Source organism: Schizophyllum commune, assembly GCF_000143185.2.
Source record: "Schizophyllum commune H4-8 unplaced genomic scaffold SCHCOscaffold_18, whole genome shotgun sequence".
NCBI lineage: Eukaryota > Fungi > Basidiomycota > Agaricomycetes > Agaricales > Schizophyllaceae > Schizophyllum > Schizophyllum commune.
In genome coordinates this window covers 239,439-255,001 of record NW_026089555.1, presented here as the reverse complement: position 1 = coordinate 255,001, position 15,563 = coordinate 239,439, and the positions used below count along the sequence as shown (strand labels likewise).

The 15,563-nt window shown below is 57.2% G+C and overlaps 8 protein-coding genes and 2 non-coding genes across 10 annotated transcripts; 3 read left to right on the top strand and 7 right to left on the bottom strand.

Moving 5' to 3' along the window:
- Nucleotides 1–503: 503 nt before the first annotated feature.
- On the top strand, nucleotides 504–2,179 carry SCHCODRAFT_02521850 (uncharacterized protein; the record flags this gene model as incomplete). The annotated part of the gene is made up of 12 exons (XM_003026194.1): nucleotides 504–544; nucleotides 603–615; nucleotides 724–778; nucleotides 840–903; nucleotides 957–1,125; nucleotides 1,176–1,274; nucleotides 1,329–1,388; nucleotides 1,436–1,526; nucleotides 1,577–1,620; nucleotides 1,675–1,700; nucleotides 1,751–2,084; nucleotides 2,138–2,179. The coding sequence occupies 12 exons, from the start codon at nucleotides 504–506 to the stop codon at nucleotides 2,177–2,179; spliced, it is 1,038 nt and encodes a 345-aa protein (XP_003026240.1).
- A 15-nt stretch (nucleotides 2,180–2,194) lies between these two features.
- Nucleotides 2,195–3,154, bottom strand: SCHCODRAFT_02645710 (uncharacterized protein). Its single transcript, XM_003026113.2, has 2 exons — nucleotides 3,058–3,154; nucleotides 2,195–3,007 (listed from the first exon to the last, which is right to left on the bottom strand). The coding sequence occupies exons 1-2, from the start codon at nucleotides 3,129–3,131 to the stop codon at nucleotides 2,338–2,340; spliced, it is 744 nt and encodes a 247-aa protein (XP_003026159.2). The 5' UTR covers nucleotides 3,132–3,154; the 3' UTR covers nucleotides 2,195–2,337.
- A 401-nt stretch (nucleotides 3,155–3,555) lies between these two features.
- On the bottom strand, nucleotides 3,556–4,766 carry SCHCODRAFT_01164723 (uncharacterized protein; the record flags this gene model as incomplete). Its single annotated transcript, XM_003026112.2, has 4 exons — nucleotides 3,556–4,053; nucleotides 4,108–4,237; nucleotides 4,290–4,588; nucleotides 4,662–4,766. 4 exons carry the CDS (start codon nucleotides 4,764–4,766, stop codon nucleotides 3,556–3,558), a joined length of 1,032 nt encoding a protein of 343 aa, XP_003026158.1.
- Nucleotides 4,767–5,302: 536 nt separating this feature from the next.
- On the bottom strand, nucleotides 5,303–7,320 carry SCHCODRAFT_02558619 (uncharacterized protein). The gene is made up of 3 exons (XM_003026111.2): nucleotides 6,969–7,320; nucleotides 6,712–6,910; nucleotides 5,303–6,660 (listed from the first exon to the last, which is right to left on the bottom strand). Exons 1-3 carry the CDS (start codon nucleotides 7,049–7,051, stop codon nucleotides 5,554–5,556), a joined length of 1,389 nt encoding a protein of 462 aa, XP_003026157.1. The 5' UTR covers nucleotides 7,052–7,320; the 3' UTR covers nucleotides 5,303–5,553.
- A 1,253-nt stretch (nucleotides 7,321–8,573) lies between these two features.
- Nucleotides 8,574–9,651, bottom strand: SCHCODRAFT_02521683 (Nucleotidylyl transferase; the record flags this gene model as incomplete). The annotated part of the gene is made up of 2 exons (XM_003026110.2): nucleotides 8,574–9,477; nucleotides 9,533–9,651. 2 exons carry the CDS (start codon nucleotides 9,649–9,651, stop codon nucleotides 8,574–8,576), a joined length of 1,023 nt encoding a protein of 340 aa, XP_003026156.1.
- Nucleotides 9,652–9,822: 171 nt separating this feature from the next.
- SCHCODRAFT_02558612 (ribonuclease H-like protein) lies at nucleotides 9,823–11,279 on the bottom strand. Its single transcript, XM_003026109.2, has 3 exons — nucleotides 10,702–11,279; nucleotides 10,366–10,625; nucleotides 9,823–10,244 (listed from the first exon to the last, which is right to left on the bottom strand). Exons 1-3 carry the CDS (start codon nucleotides 11,000–11,002, stop codon nucleotides 9,969–9,971), a joined length of 837 nt encoding a protein of 278 aa, XP_003026155.1. The 5' UTR covers nucleotides 11,003–11,279; the 3' UTR covers nucleotides 9,823–9,968.
- A 389-nt stretch (nucleotides 11,280–11,668) lies between these two features.
- Nucleotides 11,669–11,747, top strand: SCHCODRAFT_t287. The gene has a single exon. It is a non-coding gene; the product is annotated as a tRNA-Arg (tRNA).
- A 90-nt stretch (nucleotides 11,748–11,837) lies between these two features.
- On the top strand, nucleotides 11,838–13,462 carry SCHCODRAFT_02645692 (PRTase-like protein). Its single transcript, XM_003026193.2, has 5 exons — nucleotides 11,838–12,411; nucleotides 12,461–12,543; nucleotides 12,593–12,649; nucleotides 13,005–13,081; nucleotides 13,194–13,462. The coding sequence occupies exons 1-5, from the start codon at nucleotides 11,919–11,921 to the stop codon at nucleotides 13,204–13,206; spliced, it is 723 nt and encodes a 240-aa protein (XP_003026239.1). The 5' UTR covers nucleotides 11,838–11,918; the 3' UTR covers nucleotides 13,207–13,462.
- A 341-nt stretch (nucleotides 13,463–13,803) lies between these two features.
- SCHCODRAFT_t283 lies at nucleotides 13,804–13,882 on the bottom strand. The gene has a single exon. It is a non-coding gene; the product is annotated as a tRNA-Arg (tRNA).
- A 132-nt stretch (nucleotides 13,883–14,014) lies between these two features.
- Nucleotides 14,015–15,491, bottom strand: SCHCODRAFT_02136512 (uncharacterized protein). The gene is made up of 2 exons (XM_050341906.1): nucleotides 14,747–15,491; nucleotides 14,015–14,687 (listed from the first exon to the last, which is right to left on the bottom strand). Exons 1-2 carry the CDS (start codon nucleotides 15,350–15,352, stop codon nucleotides 14,178–14,180), a joined length of 1,116 nt encoding a protein of 371 aa, XP_050196948.1. The 5' UTR covers nucleotides 15,353–15,491; the 3' UTR covers nucleotides 14,015–14,177.
- Nucleotides 15,492–15,563: the final 72 nt, after the last annotated feature.

Here is a 15,563-nt window from a genome sequence, read left to right as displayed (position 1 = left end):
AGGAGGCACGGTACTGGCACTCCGCAATCTATTGTGCTGTTTTAGGCGCCCTTCATGCACACGGACCGCATCGCACGTTTTCTTGATCGCTATCTTCCATCCGGCGGTTCTCGTTGAAGGCGGGAGGAAGGACACTGCCTACCCGGGCGTCCGTCCTCTACAGCGCTTCTAGGCCCGCCTTCACAAGCTATACCGCTCGTCCGGCTGTCTACAAGCCAAGCAGAGGTCAGAGCTCATCAAGAGAGGCTGCACTAGCGCCGTCCTTATCGCGACCTTAGGGCCGCAGACTCCGTATCTGCGTGCCGAGCATAGAGACGCTCCGAGACATGATCGCCTGTATCCTGTGGCGCCGCCTCACCTCATATCTGCGCTGACGCGGAGCGGGTCAAAAGATTCAGCAGCTTGAACATGGGGAGCGCCGCTCTTTCCTCCTGCGATCATCCTCGTCTGCCCTTGACATTCCAGGTTCGCGCTGACGGCGCATGGCGCCTGAAGCATCCGCTATGCCTGACTTGGCTGCGGTTCCGCCCGACATAGCTTTCATGTGAGTCGCCCTTCTCTCATACTCCGAGCAAAGCTTGTAACCCCTGACCTGTACACAGCACAGGGCCGACGGTGAGCACTGATCTTCAGAGGAAACGATACCAATCTAACGCTTCCTCCTGCTATCAGATCCTAGGCGCTTGCTTGAACTGGGCCCTGATGGGTGTACTAGTCCCGCAGTTGTATTATTATCAAACACATTACTCTGGCGACCATCGTCGAATTAAAGCTCTCGGTAAGCGACCAGTCTCGTAGTTACATTGTCCTTGGTTTCCGCAGCTTACCGTCCTTTCCAGTTTACGGTCTCGCTGTTCTGGAATGTCTTCAGACTTGTATGGTCACTGCAGACGCCTTCCATTGGTTCGCACAACGTCTCCCTGCTATTCCACGATCTCATCGTGACATTTCATCAGGTTTGTCTTTGGCTACGCCAATCTGGCTCAACTCGACGACACTTTCCTCAACTCCTGGGATGTACCGCTTCTCGACGCGATCATCGCACTCATCGTGCAGGCCTTCTACTGCTGGAGAATTCACGTGCTACAAAGAGGCGCCCTTGTGCTCCCCTGCGCGATCATGGTCGTGAGTACCTTGGCAGTTGCGAAGAACGCTAAAGCGTGATGCTATGTCAGGTTTCGCTAGCCCAATGCGGTGCCGGGATCGCAGTCGCTGTGCAGGCGAATCAGTTGGGGAAGCTCTCGCTCATAGGCGAGAACGAGATACCTCAGGCAGTGAGTGTTCGCTATTGGACTGGGCGGTTGCGAATATTCATCACCTGTTTGTAGATATGGCTGTCCGGAAGCGCTCTGGCGGACATCATGATCACTGCCTCCCTCGCCTGGATTGTGCGTGCGCTCGTGAGTCTAATTTACCATTGCTAACAGTACTTCAGTTGCTCCGGAAGCGTGCACGCCAGACTGGGGTATACCGCAAGCTCGTCAATCGCGTTGTAGCGGTTACGGTGGAGACGAACTCACTGACAGGTATACCTCTCGATTTCGCTGTTTATAATATGACAGCTGATCCCACATAGCTGGGGTTGCTATCATCGCCCTCGTTCTCTTCCTCGCCGTTCCTGTGCGTCTTTATTTTCGTGTCCGTAGAACATACATCTCACGACGCCGCTCGCAGGCTCATACCGCCCTCGTTGTTCCACCGTAAACAATTCCCTTGTCATTGTCCGACTTGTTTTGACCACCCTTGTCAGAACCGCCATCATGGGCAAGCTCTACACCAATTGCCTCGTCGCCGTGCTCAACAACCGCCAACGACGCAACAGCTCAAACGGCGAGCGAGCCACGTCCGTCCGTCTCAGCGACATTCCGTCCGTCCGCCTTAGCGACGTCCCCAAGGATCGCTGGAATGCTTCCCGCAGTGACTCGGGCGCGATCTGTGTCTCCGTCGTACGCGATGTAGACGTGCAGGATGCGAAGCCGGTGCACGATGCGACGCAAGCGTCTATGCCGCGTCGGCTCGAGCCACTGCGTCCGAAGAGCAGGAAGCAGAGTACACCGAGCGTACCGGCGAATTGGGGCGTGCAGGTGCGTATCAAACCGTTCGATCTATCTGCGCTACTGACAATCGAACCTCATAGAGGCCCGAATCAGTCTACGATGCTCATGATCGACTCGCCTAACGCAGATGTCGTGAATAATGGCCTGTCAGTTATCTGGAAACAGGCATGTATTACTATTGTACACGCTTGTACCTTCAAATCGCCAAGGCTGATTGAGCTTCGGTCACGCCTTCATCTCGGAGACCATAAACAGATTACTTCGTATTCTACATTGTGAGTTAGTTCTCGTCTTCGTACTGATGCATCGCTTCCATGAACCGCGCCCATCGGCCTCCATTCAGCCCCTTCACCTCCTCCCACAACGCCGGGTAGCCCTTCTTGATCCACTGGAACACGGACGCAATGGCGAAGTCCGCATCAACAGGCGAGTCACCGAGCAGAAACAACGCATTGTCCCCGTTCTCCTTGACCATCGCCTCCACCCACGTAAGCCCTTCCTTCCCATCCGCCTTCGCCTTCTCCACAACCGCCTCATCGCCCCAGATCTCCTCGAGCTTCTTCCCGAAGATCTTCTCCCGCGTCTCGCGGAAGTACGCCTGCGTGCGCTCGTTGAAGATCTTGAAGCCGTGCTCCAGGATCGCGGGGAAGAACGCAAACGGGACCTTCTGGAACATCGTGTCCGTGAAGACGTGCTGCAGGCCAGAGGTGTTGTGGGGGAAGAGCAGGGGCTTGTCGGGGTACGTCTTGTCGAGGTAGCGCGCGATCTCGTGGCAGTCGGTGATGTACTCCTTGGTGAGGGAGTCGTAGATCGTGGGCACGGTATACTTGGGGCGGCCGTCGGCCCATTTGCCGGACGGGGGCGCGCCTGCGGCGATCATCTCGCGCTCGACATCGCAGAGCTCGAGCCAGGTCGTCGTGAATGGGATGCCCTTATACTTCAGGGCGTACCTTGAGCGGACCGTCAGAAGGACGTGAAGATCGGGAGCGGGAGAACGTACCGGGTACGCCAGGTATTCACCGACCAGGCGCCAACCTTGGTGGTCATGTCGTACAGGACAATCTGGTGACCCATGATGGCGATGAGAGGGAGGGATAAGGGCGCTGTCGGTTGCGCTCAGGCCAGCTATAAGTGAGTGTCTGTCCGTTTCGGCGTCAGTACCCGCAACGAATCACCTACAAAATTACGGTCTAGATGCCCGACGTCGCAGACCGTACGGCCTTCTTGCGCCTGCGGGGAAAGGAGCTTTGGGGGATCGGAATCTTCAGTCAATTCCTCGAGCCACAATTCGGAATGAACCCATCGATATGGGCACCTGGTGCTAGTCACATTGTCTCTAGTATGTTCCAAGATATTCATTCATAGCCACGTTTGTTGTCACAAAACGAGGAGCAGCCAACAAAACATAATACTGGGATGACCTGTCGTCGGCGTCCATCAGTGTCAATTCATTTCATGTTCAATAAGCAGTGTAACCTTCCCAGTCATAAAGTCATGTTCACGCCCTCGTGTGTTCATTGCCCTCGTACCGGCGCAGAGCATCGACTAATCGTCCCCATCGCCCACCATTCAGCACCTTCAGGTCGTTCCAGACCGGCATACTGGCCTTGATGATCCATTGGAACATGGACGCGATGGCCATATCCGCCTCGACAGGCGTGTCGCTAAGGAGGAAGAGCTTGTCGTCCCCGTTCTCCTTGATGACCCCTTCCAACCAGTCAAGCCCCTTCTTGACATCCGCCCATCCCTTCTCCACCGCCGCCTTATCCCCCCAGATCTCCTCCAACGTCTTCCCAAACATCTTCTCCCGCGTCTCACGGAAATACACCCGCGTCCGCTCTGGCATGACGGCGTAGCAGCCCTCCAGCGCGATGGGGAAGCTGGGGAACACGACCTTACTGATGAACTCTCCCACGAAGGCGTGCTGGAGACTAACGGTGCCATGGGGGAAGAGTGTGCGACTGTCAGGGTACGTCTCGTCGAGGTAGCGAGCGATCTAGTGCGCATCCGAGACGTATCTATTGGTGAGGGAATCGAAGATTGTGGGGACGGTGTACTGTGGCCGTCCGTCAGGCCATGTGCCCGAAGGAGGCGCGCCCGCGGCACTCAGTTCTCGCTCGACGTCGCACAGTTCGAGCCAGACCGTGGTGAATGGTAGGCCCTTGAAGTTGAGGGCGTATCTGGAGTGCAGCGTCAGCGTATGGCGCCAGTGAGTAGAGGAAACGTACATACCTGGTACGCCAGGTGTTGAGGGAGTAAGGCCCGACTTTCGTTGCCATATCGTACAGAATTATCTGGTGAGCCATGGCAGGATGCGATGTAGTCAGGCGAGAGGTCAAGATGTGCGGTCGAAGAAGGCGCCTTATATACGCGGTGGATATGAATGCTGGCAAGGCGGTGGGTAACGGCGAGTTGACACGGTCAACAGGTGACATGCGTCGGGGCCGCGGATGCTGAGTCAAGTGAGCGAGGCGACTACAGTTGGCGCCAGGCGCTTCAGGCGCCTTCGTGCACCTTCCAGCTGCGACGAGCTCGAAACAAATTCCGTGAGAGCTAGCGGTTCGTGCGATTATAAGCCAAGTTCAATATCTATAGTTGACGGACAGTATACGTAGTGCCCTTGGCCAAACCAAGGTCCTTTGAACGCTCGACCGATTTGCCATTCAGCAGGAGCTCGCATCCTAGCGGGTTAGCTGAGAGGAGAAGCATGGTTCAGGATAGACTCCACATCTCTCACCTCGAAAGCGCGGCCCAACTCATCCAATGACATGTTGCTCTGCTGGAGATACAGAACCTCCACCGACTACGAATGATATATCCCGGAGAGCCCGAGCTTATATTCCATGCGACGCTAGATGCGACTGATTTCCTCAACTATCGCCGGCATCACATCCTTGGTGTCCTGGACTTATGGCCAGATGATAGACAGAAGCAAGTGACACCGGCGTTTGCCGGGAGAACGGACCCACCAGGACCAGCATTGTCACGACACTGTCACAGCGCTCTCCCCAACATTCACCTGTCCCTCATCACGTCTGACACGCAAGGCGGCGAACACGCTCTGGTATCAGGTGAATTATCCTGAGCTTATACACTTACTGACAAGAATGATGCAGAGCTACCTTGTGAAATATTCGGCCCTTACCTACTTTCCTACTGCCTGATTAGTCTTGCCACTAAGAGTCGACGTTGGCCTAGGTTTGCGCTTAGAAGGCGAATCGCCATCATGCTACACACTTTGAAGGAGATAGACACAAACAATGAAATTGAATTGAGGACATCGCGAATCTGGATAAATTACAAAGCGGATCGAGGAGCTCATTACAAGGTAGACAAAGCGGGTATCGATACAGTGAGTTGTGAGAACAGACAGAGGAGAAAATGGGATATCATGGAGAAAGAGAAAATACAGCGAGACAAAACTTGATAGGAGAGAAGACACAACAAAGATATCGAGAGATAAGATGCGAGATGAGAGAAACAGGGACAGAACCAGTTAATCGTCGAGACTTTCTTGGGAATCATCAGGAATGACCTCCTTCCGCGTGGGCACGCCGTGCTTCTCCTTTTCCCATTTCTTGCAAGTATGCTCGTGACGCTCGCGCGCATCCGCCCGCGAGAGCACCTGGTCGCACGCCAAGCACCACCTGCGGTATCTCGGGTCCGTCACTGCGTACAGCACCTCGTCAGACTGGTCCGAGTGCTGGTTCACCAGGTGCCGGCGCACGTCCGCCTCCCGACCGAGTTCGCAGTGACATCCGGAGACGGGGCACTGGTACCGCCCTCTACTGGACTTGCGATAGTGCTTTTGGGCGAGGTGAGCCATGATCTCCTCGTCAGAGACGGTCAGGGCGTTGATGCGGGCCTTCTTGTTGGGTCGGGGGTCGTTGATGCGGCCGGCCTTGGGAGGGCGGCCACGCACAGCGGGCGGGTCGCCGGGGCAGCGCTGGCGGCGGGGAGCTTGGGGCTTCTTGGAGCCGGAGTGCAGAGCAGAGGCGGCGGTGCGACGAGCGCCGACGAAGTTGCGGCTGACAGCTGCGACGGCCTTGCGCGCCGCCTTGCGAAAGCCACGCGTGCGCGCGCGAGGCTCGTACACATAGTCGTCGTCGTCTTCATCGTCGCTCTCCTCCATCTTGTACTCGTCCTCGTCGTCGGAGTCCTCGACGTGGGACCGAGGACGCTTGATGGAGGGGTTGGGGGAGGGCAGATACTTGTTAGCATCCACTGGTGAAGGGGAGCGCTTGATCTGGAGTGACGGTGACGCTGAGGCCTTCTTGACGACGGTGGGAAGCTTGCGGACAACGCGGGTAGAAACCAGAGAGGACTTCCGCGACCGCGGCGGGGTAGGCAAAGGCTCGGGAAGGGGGATAAGCTGAGGAGAGGGGAACCTGTCCACCTCTTCCAGCTTGATGAGAGGCGACTCGACCTTGGCAGGTTCCAAAGGAGCATGCATGGCCGTTGGACTGACGGTGAGGGAAGGGGCATCGTCATCGGGGACGGGGGACTCGGCGCTGTACTTGAGGAATGGCGACGGCCAGCGGGAGTTGGCTTCGTCGAAGGAGGAGAGGTCACTGAGGAAGGACTGCTCGCTGGCTTCGGACATCTGTACGAGGGTCAGACCTTGCAAGACGCTCCATCCAGCTCTGTCACGCACCAAGGAGTCCGTGTCAGCCGACGAGCTGGTAGGGAAGGGGAGATCGACCGCGTGTGTCGATAGAGATGCGTGCTGGTCAGCGCCATGTTGGAGAGAGCAGGCCCAAGAATCCTCAGTCGCGGCATGCGCAGCGTGGGCGTGCGCGTCGTCGGAGACGAAGTTGAAGTGAGTTGAGTAGTCGAGAGCCTCGTGGTGGCCACTAGTGCACGGCGGCATCAACACGCGTACGTCTGCGAGAACGTGGATCGGGTACTCACAAGTCCGGGCCGTCCACGGCCATCGCGTCAGGGTTCATGTACTCGTCGAAGATGTCGAACATGTTGGACTGAGCGGTGTACATCGTCTTCAGCGGCTGCGGATGAGTGGCGGGCTGGAAGATGGAAAAGTGGGGTGAGGTGAGGAAAGAGGGGATTCATGGCGGCTGGCTTATAAGCGCAGGATCTCTTTTGTTTCCCTGGTTGGAAGAACTGAATAGCTTGATGGCGAGAAGCGCCGTGTTTGCAGCTGTTGGGGTGAGTGGGCGCCTCGGCATCGTCGTGCCGTCTTCCTGCGATTGGGCCTTTTTGTGAGGCCATCCCCTCTCCCACGTACCTCTGGGAAAATATGGAGCTTCCGCAGAACACGAGTAAAATATCAGACCAACAGACCAACGGTTGAAATCTGCTGTAGGCGCCTGGTGGGCGCCAAAGATATTCATCAAACGCAGGGCCTGTCGCCCTCAGCATGGTAAGACCAGGGCAGCACCGCCAAGAACCGACGAAGAACCAATGCACAGGATTGGGCTTCAGCAAGTGAAGCTTCTGAATATCAAGAATAGGTCGCAATACAAGCGACTGGTCGTCATCGATAGGACAAGGACGTCCTAACTGGGTACGCCCCCTCCCACGTACCGTGGGTGCCGCGTGAAAGTGTCCAGGCGACCATCGACGTGAAACGCGGCCGAACAGCACGTCTTATTGTGCCGCGGGATTCTTATGTGGGCGCCTAGCGTCGGCGCGCCGGGATGGACACGGGTATAGCGACAGGCGACCGGCCCTGTCACCCCAATGCGGGCACAAAGGGAGCCTTTCCCGTCCGGTGACGACGGCGGTTCTTCACCCAGGGGCGCGGTTCTGTGCTTCAAGGGACAAGCCGAAAAGATCTACAACAGGGGCTGTGATGTGCTGGGTAGATGAAGGCTCGGAAATTTAAGCCAACTCACCCCTCGTCCTTCACTTCCGGTCGGCGAAGCAGTGTTTTCCGCCGCCCCTTATTGTCCGGCTTAATCAACGCGGCAATCTTCCGCTTTTGTCAGAAGTCCACTGGAAAGACAATAAGCGAGAGGGCGTCCGCAGGACTGTGGGCGCCTCATGTGGGATGGATTATCAGGAGGCCTGGCCCTCGGCAGTCCGACTTCTGTCAAGAGATGGTTAGTACACGTGAGCTAAGATTGATATCCCCATCCATACCCTCCTTTGTATCCTATCACGCGCTCGTTCGACCAACTTCTCTGCCCAGCGCTGTGAGCGGACGGCAGACATCCGTGGAGAATCCACCCCGTTTCCATGTTCTTGCGAAGAGCTTCCAAAGGCACGGATGACTGAAGGACGAACAGCAACAGTGCTCGCGGTGTACTCCAGAGTCGCTGACGCGTCGTGCGGTCCCAGGTTCTGCCGCGACGCTGAGCAGACCATCGCAAAGCGAAGATCTCCAAAGCTTCTATTCCCACATCACTGACACAGCAGCACCATGGGTGACGCCTACTCGAGCAGGATCTGGCAGGTCTCCATCGCTTCTTCCCTCGTCCTATACACACCAATTGACATCTGGCTGATGTGAATGAAACTGCGTGTTACGAAGATCGGAACCCCACGTACCTCAGGCTAAGCCTGCCTGTAAAGCCCATTCTCACGAATATACTCTGCGATGGACCGAGGCACCAGCTCCGGCCACGATGGATCTTCCCTCGACACGGCCTTCCGCACCGCACTCGAGCTGATCATCGTCAGTCTCTCCGCGCTAACGCCTCCCTCTTCCTCTTCGAAATCCCTCTCCTCAATCCCCTCCCGAAACTCCTCGAGAAGCGCCGGCATGTCCTCGCCGCCGTCGAACGCGGGATACGCAGCAGCATCGCGCCGCGCGACGACCAGACGCGCGCCATCCTCTTCGAAGAAGGAGTGCAGTGCCGCGCGCATGGCATCCGGGCTTCCATAGTACTTCGGCGCAAGGATGCGTTGCAGTGTGTCGTAGCCTACGAGGAACGAGAGCTTCGGGGCTTCCGTTCCCATGTCCTGGGCGCCTAACCATCTGCGGAGTGCGCGCGCCTTTCCGACGAAGGTGGGCTCCATGGTCACTGCAACAGCCGCGCGAGGTCCGAGTTGTTGGGCCAGGATGATCATCATCTGCAATCTCTGCACGTAGGATGCGTCCCGTGTGGGGTCCGGCGGGGGCTTGTCTGCGTTCTGAACAGCGAGCAAGAGCAGCAGAGGTTCTCGAGATCCATCGCCGTTTGCGGGGCTGTGCGTAAGATCTGCGAGCGCAACGTGCGCGCGGGTCGGTGGATTGAATGAAGAGTCCAGGATCGACAGATTCCTAAGCGGGCGAGAAAGCCAATGCGTGGAAGGCGTCCATATCACTTCGATATCCCCTTTCGTGTGCTGGAATTCTGCGAGACGCGCTTCCAGTACTTCCATTGCTGTTACATTGCTAGTCATGGTGGTGCGAGGTATAGCCTGCAGAAGTGTGCGCTGATGGATTGCCGGGGCGTGAAGCCGGCGTAGACCCTTGCTGTAAATTCGAACAAATCAGCGTAGGACCTTCGAAGAGATCGCAAGTCATTTACGAGAACCGCAGATTGAGATGGAAGTCAAAGATATATGCCCTTTCAAGGTACGGGCCCGCCGCAGCGCTGATGGTAGGAGAAGACAAGAAGATTTGCTGGAAGAGGAAATGAATATGCATGTTCGGTAGATGCCGAGAAGTGACACGTGCCACTCGAGCTGGCGGCGTTTGCCGCACCCAGCTCTCTTCCTTCCTCCATGCACGCCTCTACGCGATTTCTTAACTTGAAGGTGAACGACAGAAGAAATATTGATTCTGAACATCGTTCTGAGCTGCTAACTGATATTAGGTCTGCATTGCTGAACTTCCTGTGAACTGCAGTAGTAGTCGAATTGACGTGATGTACGCTGCACCTGGCGCAAATGGCATGAGCGTGCATGAAAGCCTCATGATCAAAGGACAAATTTCTGCATATAATCCATTCGCCTGGCCATCAGCTATGACTTCTCTCCCTCGACCGCCCCGACCTTAACCAGCCGCTTCCGCGCTCCCTCCGCGCTCCCCTCTGCTGCTTTCTCTGGCACGACCTTTACCCCACCCCTCGCAGCCGCCCTCGCCATCTTATCCGCCTCCCTGTTCACGCTCTTCGGCACCTGCCAGAATCCGAACACCGCGTTATGCTCGACTTCCATCTCCTCAATCGTGCGCTCCAGGAGCTGGAAGAGGTCGAGGTTCGCTGGCGTCATGCCCATGGAGGTCTTCCATCCGTTGCGCTGGTGAGAAAGTGTCGTCAGTACAAGTTCTACTCTCACCTCCCGCCCCTGAGTGTCTCTTCTCCGTCGACACTTCCTGAACCGCTCCTCACTCCGAAATCGAGCTTGAACCCAAACCCACCTTCCACTGCCCCATCCACTCCGTCATCCCCTTTACCACATACTCCGAGTCCGTCGCAATGATACGCTCCTTCATCGCGCTCGGATCGTACCCCTCATACTCGTGCAGATCACCGTCCATCGCGCGGCGCACGCCTATCAACGCAGCGAGCAGTTCCGCGCGCTGGGAAGTGCGTTTTTGGCCGGGATCCATCTCGTCAGTGACGGGCTGCGCGAACTGGTCGATGCCGGGGCCGATTTGGCCGAGGACGACGGAGATGCCTGGTGAAGGAATCAGCTCCGTTGAACGACGGAGTATTCACTTCGTCTGAACGTCAACAAGGAACTTGATACCTACCCGCCCTCCCATCCACACACGCCCCACTCGTGAACACCAGCCTAAAATGATGACAGGCCTTGCCTAATCCCACATGCGTGCAACAGCGCGCCGAGTACTGCAGGCATTCGCCGCACACCTGCACGAGCTGTGCGGGGGTGAACTGCGATGTCAGAAGCTCGCAGAACACCATCTTGCGCTGGAAGGGGTACTCGTTGGTCGTGGGGTCTATGGCGATGTCGGGGTATTGGCATTCGTGGCGGGACTCCGAGGTAGAGCTCGAAGCGCTTTGGACGGTAGAGGGGGTGACGGTGCCGGGCATGGTGACGGTTGTGTGGTAAAGAGGACAGGGATTATGACAGGAAGGGAAGGGGAAAGGGAAGAGAGAGCGAGAATTTACAAGTTCACCGAGTCATTTGCAGACGATCTACTCTGACGTGCACTGACGAGAGCGCTACAGTCTAGACGCGTCGGCACGATGCTCGGCGTGTATATATTTCTCGAAAGTCGTTTTCGTTCTCTTGCTCAAGCAAGCTCTCCTACCTATGCCACCGTATTTCTGCCTTCTTCAAGCGATCACTCTTCACGGTCTCCTATCCATCCACGCGCACGACGCGTGATATCATCTAATTAGTCTTCGCGTCGCGGCTTGTTGAAGTCCATCTTGCGATCAATGGCATCGCGTAGCCTACTTACATTCTGAAGCACGGCATCGCCCATCCCGAAGCACGCGGCTTACGAAGTCCTATCGGGATCCATCTTGCCGTTGGCAACGTATAGTAGCGAAAGTGTAGGGTTCGGCGATGCCGAATCCCTCTAGTAGGTAGGCGTCGGGCGCGTCTACGCCATTGAGAAGGTAGCAACTGGTATGCACCCAGCTCACAAAATTGTCATTCGTATTTGCTGGATGGCGGAAAGGGGCGACAAAAGGAGGTGGCTGACCTTGTATAACTCGCAGTATATTGCTCACACTGTAGGTACTTCCAACGGCCGCCTGGCGTAATGGCAACGCGTCTGACTACGATTCGGTAATCAGGAGATTGCAGGTTCGACCCCTGCGGTGGTCATTGATAGCTTGTAACTGAGCAACGTTTTTGCTCCCGCTGCCCGGCAAGCTCTGGCTGATCGGGAGAAGTGCATCGGCGGATCACGATAAGGGACAACACCCCTGAGGGATTCGGCGGGATCACGAGGCGCATAATAGACCACGTCCTCCACAGCCGACCACCTCGCCAGCCATGTCGTCCTCCAGCACCGTCCCGCCTCCCGCACCCCCGCAGCCCGCACAGCAGCCGAACGCCAACGCGGCGCACCTCTCCCCACTGCCGCCCTCCGTCTTCACGCTCCCGCAGACCGCGCAGCTCGAGGCGCTTTACACGATCATCCGCGACAAGAACACCGCGCGCGGCGACTTCCTCTTTTACTCGGACCGCATCATCCGCCTGCTCGTCGAGGAGGGCTTGAACCACCTGCCCGTCGTACCGCGCACGGTTGAGACGCCGACGGGCGCGCCGTATGAGGGCGTGGGCTTCGTCGGCAAGATCTGCGGCGTGAGCATCCTGCGCGCGGGCGAGGCGATGGAGGCCGGCCTGCGCGAGGTATGCCGCTCGGTGCGCATTGGGAAGATCCTCATCCAGCGCGACGAGGAGACGGCGCAGCCGAAGCTGTTCTTCTCGAAATTGCCGCAGGATATTGCGCAGCGATACGTGCTGCTGCTTGACCCCATGCTAGGTGCGTGGCCTACTCCGATCGCGTGCTACGATTCTGACCTGTCTCTCAGCGACTGGCGGCTCTGCCATGAAGGCGGTCGAGGTCCTGCTGGACGCTGGTGTCTCCGAGGATAAGATCATCTTCATCAACTTGGTGCGCGCCCAGCCGTCTATACGTCTTCCACAGCTCATCCTCCCCCCAGATCTCCTCCCCCGAAGGCCTCACCGCCTTCGCCGACCGTTTCCCCAGACTCAAAATCGTGCGTCATGCCTTTGTCCTGCCAGATAGGCTCGCTGACCGCGTCGTCTGTTTTCCTGCCTTTTCGGATGCAATTTATGCTTTACCTCCTCGCGGATTCTCTGTCTCCTTGCGAATCACAACCTTTGCTATCATCGCCGATCCAACTCATCATCGCCGATCCGACTCAACATCGCCGATCCTTCTCAACGTTGCCGATCTGACTTTCCATTGTCTCCTTCGGGGATCCGCACACCCATCTCGCACAATACCTCCGATCATCACAATGTCGCAATCTACTTCCTCGCACTGCATACCGTCCGGCGATCACACTCTACCCGCTTGACGACTCTGCACACTTGACTATCTCCATACAGATCACCGGCTGGATAGACGAGGGCCTTAACGAGAAGGCGTACATCATCCCCGGCTTGGGCGATTTTGGCGAGCGCAGGTGCGTTACATCTCAGTGTTTTCCCCATGCTATATGCTCGCACTCCTCAAGTCGCCTTGCGGCGCACCATCCGAATCTTCCATTGTATGAACTCAAGCTGACCGCGTCCTAGGTATTGCGAGTGATCGAGCCGTCCACTTTCCCGACGCGGCGTGGAACAAAGGGAGGGTGCAGGCATCGGTGAGGCTGCAGGACCGACGCCGCAATCAAGGCGCCCGACGTGCTTGTATCCGACGCTCGTTGCAGAGCATGTCTTTGCGTTGCTGGCATGGCTCATACTCGGCGCCGGAATTATGTGCATGCCATCTTGCATACTTAGGAGTAGTCTAGCATGGTTTCGTCAATCATCAGTGGAGTCGAACGACTAATGCAGCCGGAGTATAATGCAAGACTGACATCTCTGCTCGGGACGCCCTCGTCTTTGGTTCGCTCTCCGCTGAGCTCGTTGGCATCTTTGACTCATTGAGCGCCTGGAGGAACATTCAAGTGGCAAATTAATGTATAGCACTTGCAAGGTCTGTCCTGCCCTTACTTGATCCCGTCGCCGTGCAGGGTACAATGGGAAGACAACAGTGAAGTAAAGCGCACCACATGCACGCATATAAGTACAGTGCACGAGCACAGCTCAAAGTCTCTGCTGCAAAGCGGCGCCAGCACCTCTTCAAGTGCTCACTGAAGAACGAAAAGAAAACAGAAAGGGCATTGCACTGCACCAGCTATATTGACCACCGCAGGGGTCGAACCTGCAATCTCCTGATTACCAAATCGTAGTCAGACGCGTTGCCATTACGCCAGGCGGCCGATGCAAAGCGTATTTTGTGCGACTGTAGATTGCGCTGTGTTTTGTGCATCCAGCGTAACCATCCGGAACTGGTCTCATCACGCATAACGTGCAGTCAGCAGCACGGTATGGATAGCCAAGCGATTCAAGTCACCAAAGTCGACGACGATTGCCCACCCTTCGACTACTGCGCTCGTTACAACGCCGCGTCCCCGAGAGCTTCGCTCTTGAGGTGCGCATACCTCCTACATCCTCGTACCGCCCGCGGCAGGCGATAGTGCACAGCTCTGCAAGCTTGCGTCAGCTCCCAATCTCTCATCGGAACCCACCTCTGTCCCCACAGTCAACGGAGCCACTCACACAAGGAAAATCACAGTTATATGCCCCTGGCGCCTCCTTCGTCCCCACCATCCGTTGGAAGGCGCAAATTGAGGCCTCGGAGCATCGAGCGTACAGCGCGTCTAGCGTCGCCTCTTGTCCGGCCAGTTGTCCTGTCGTCCCTGGCGTGAACCCAGCCATCCCCGCAATCTGCCCCTCTAGAGCCGTCGCTGTTCCCTGCTCTCCCCCCAAGTCCGCCGCATCGGCCACAATCAGCAGCCACCCGCCATCAGACAGCTTGAGAACCGTGTCTGATAACGCGCGGCCCGTCAGGCGCCGTATGCGACGCAGGATGCGTTCCAGTGTCGCTGCGAAGTCGCCAGGTATGGCCGTTCCGGTGCGTAGAGCTTGCCGATAGAGCGCACGCGGGTTCGTCACGTAGCCAAGAACGAGGCGGGAGCGGCGGGGGCAGTGGCAGATCATAGGAGGAGATGGTGTTGGGGCTTTCTGAAGAGGAAAAAAGAATTCGTCAGACGCTCAGTTGCATGCATGTCGTGGAGACGCACCTCCGTCTTCACCTTGCCCTCTCCTCCACCGCGAGCCGCAATCCGATAGAGCGCCGGCATCTCATCTGTCGGCATAGACTCCTGGAAGCGCTGGAGCAGAATGTCGGGCACCACCATGTCCTCGACGCGCGGACTCAGGCCCTTGACGAGGATGAGCCACACGACCTCGACCTGCTCGCCATCTCCACCGACTCTGGTACTATGACCACCGCTTTGAGCGCAGTTGGTGCTTCCGCCAGCTCCCTCCCCCGCCATCCGAACCTCCATCAACCCATTTCCCTCACACACGCCCGTCGCGTTCTCCAACCGGCGAAGAAAGGCGTGCACCGTCAGCTCAGGATCACCGCACACGCCAAACCCGCGCTGCGTAGCAGCCTCTGCGATGCGTGCAGGTGTCGTCAGGTAGCCAAGGGCGTAGAGGATATGACCATCGTCACGTTCGGTGTACGCATCACCCTGCACGGCGAGCGAGTCGTCGATCTCGGTGGCGCAGTTCGGCGAGGGGTTTCGCGAGTGTAGGTAGACCTGACGCTTGGGAGTGGCAGTAGAGGCCGGGGAACATGCTACGGGGAAGAGAAGCGGAGGGGTACGAGTGGGTGATGGCATGGGGCAGAGTCGCGCTCGAGAGTGGCAGCGCGAGATGGGTATGGTCGGCGAAGCCAGAGACAAAGGCCATTGCAGCGGAGGGAAGGCATGGCGGCCACAAAGGCCATGCACCTTGCCTAATGGGTCCGTCCCAGCAAGCCGTACGCCAAACGCCCAATCATGCAAAGCTAATCTGCGAGAATCGGTGAGCACAAAAGTCGTCTTTTTAGTG

Bases quoted from the DNA above. Each gene is read 5' to 3' on its own strand.
- SCHCODRAFT_02645710 (XM_003026113.2), bottom strand. From the start codon at position 3,131: ATGGGTCACCAGATTGTCCTGTACGACATGACCACCAAGGTTGGCGCC. The intron at 3,008-3,057 runs GTACGTTCTCCC...GGTCCGCTCAAG, and splicing joins GTGAATACCTGGCGTACCCG to GTACGCCCTGAAGTATAAGG.
- SCHCODRAFT_02558619 (XM_003026111.2), bottom strand. From the start codon at position 7,051: ATGTACACCGCTCAGTCCAACATGTTCGACATCTTCGACGAGTACATG. The intron at 6,911-6,968 runs GTGAGTACCCGA...GCCGTGCACTAG, and splicing joins GCCGTGGACGGCCCGGACTT to TGGCCACCACGAGGCTCTCG. The intron at 6,661-6,711 runs GTGCGTGACAGA...ACCCTCGTACAG, and splicing joins CGGCTGACACGGACTCCTTG to ATGTCCGAAGCCAGCGAGCA.
- SCHCODRAFT_02558612 (XM_003026109.2), bottom strand. From the start codon at position 11,002: ATGCCCGGCACCGTCACCCCCTCTACCGTCCAAAGCGCTTCGAGCTCT. The intron at 10,626-10,701 runs GTAGGTATCAAG...TTCCTTCACCAG, and splicing joins GTGTGTGGATGGGAGGGCGG to GCATCTCCGTCGTCCTCGGC. The intron at 10,245-10,365 runs GTGGGTTTGGGT...CTTTCTCACCAG, and splicing joins AGTGGATGGGGCAGTGGAAG to CGCAACGGATGGAAGACCTC.
- SCHCODRAFT_02645692 (XM_003026193.2), top strand. From the start codon at position 11,919: ATGTCGTCCTCCAGCACCGTCCCGCCTCCCGCACCCCCGCAGCCCGCA. The intron at 12,412-12,460 runs GTGCGTGGCCTA...CCTGTCTCTCAG, and splicing joins GCTGCTTGACCCCATGCTAG to CGACTGGCGGCTCTGCCATG. The intron at 12,650-13,004 runs GTGCGTCATGCC...ATCTCCATACAG, and splicing joins GTTTCCCCAGACTCAAAATC to ATCACCGGCTGGATAGACGA.
- SCHCODRAFT_02136512 (XM_050341906.1), bottom strand. From the start codon at position 15,352: ATGCCATCACCCACTCGTACCCCTCCGCTTCTCTTCCCCGTAGCATGT. The intron at 14,688-14,746 runs GTGCGTCTCCAC...TTTCCTCTTCAG, and splicing joins AGGGCAAGGTGAAGACGGAG to AAAGCCCCAACACCATCTCC.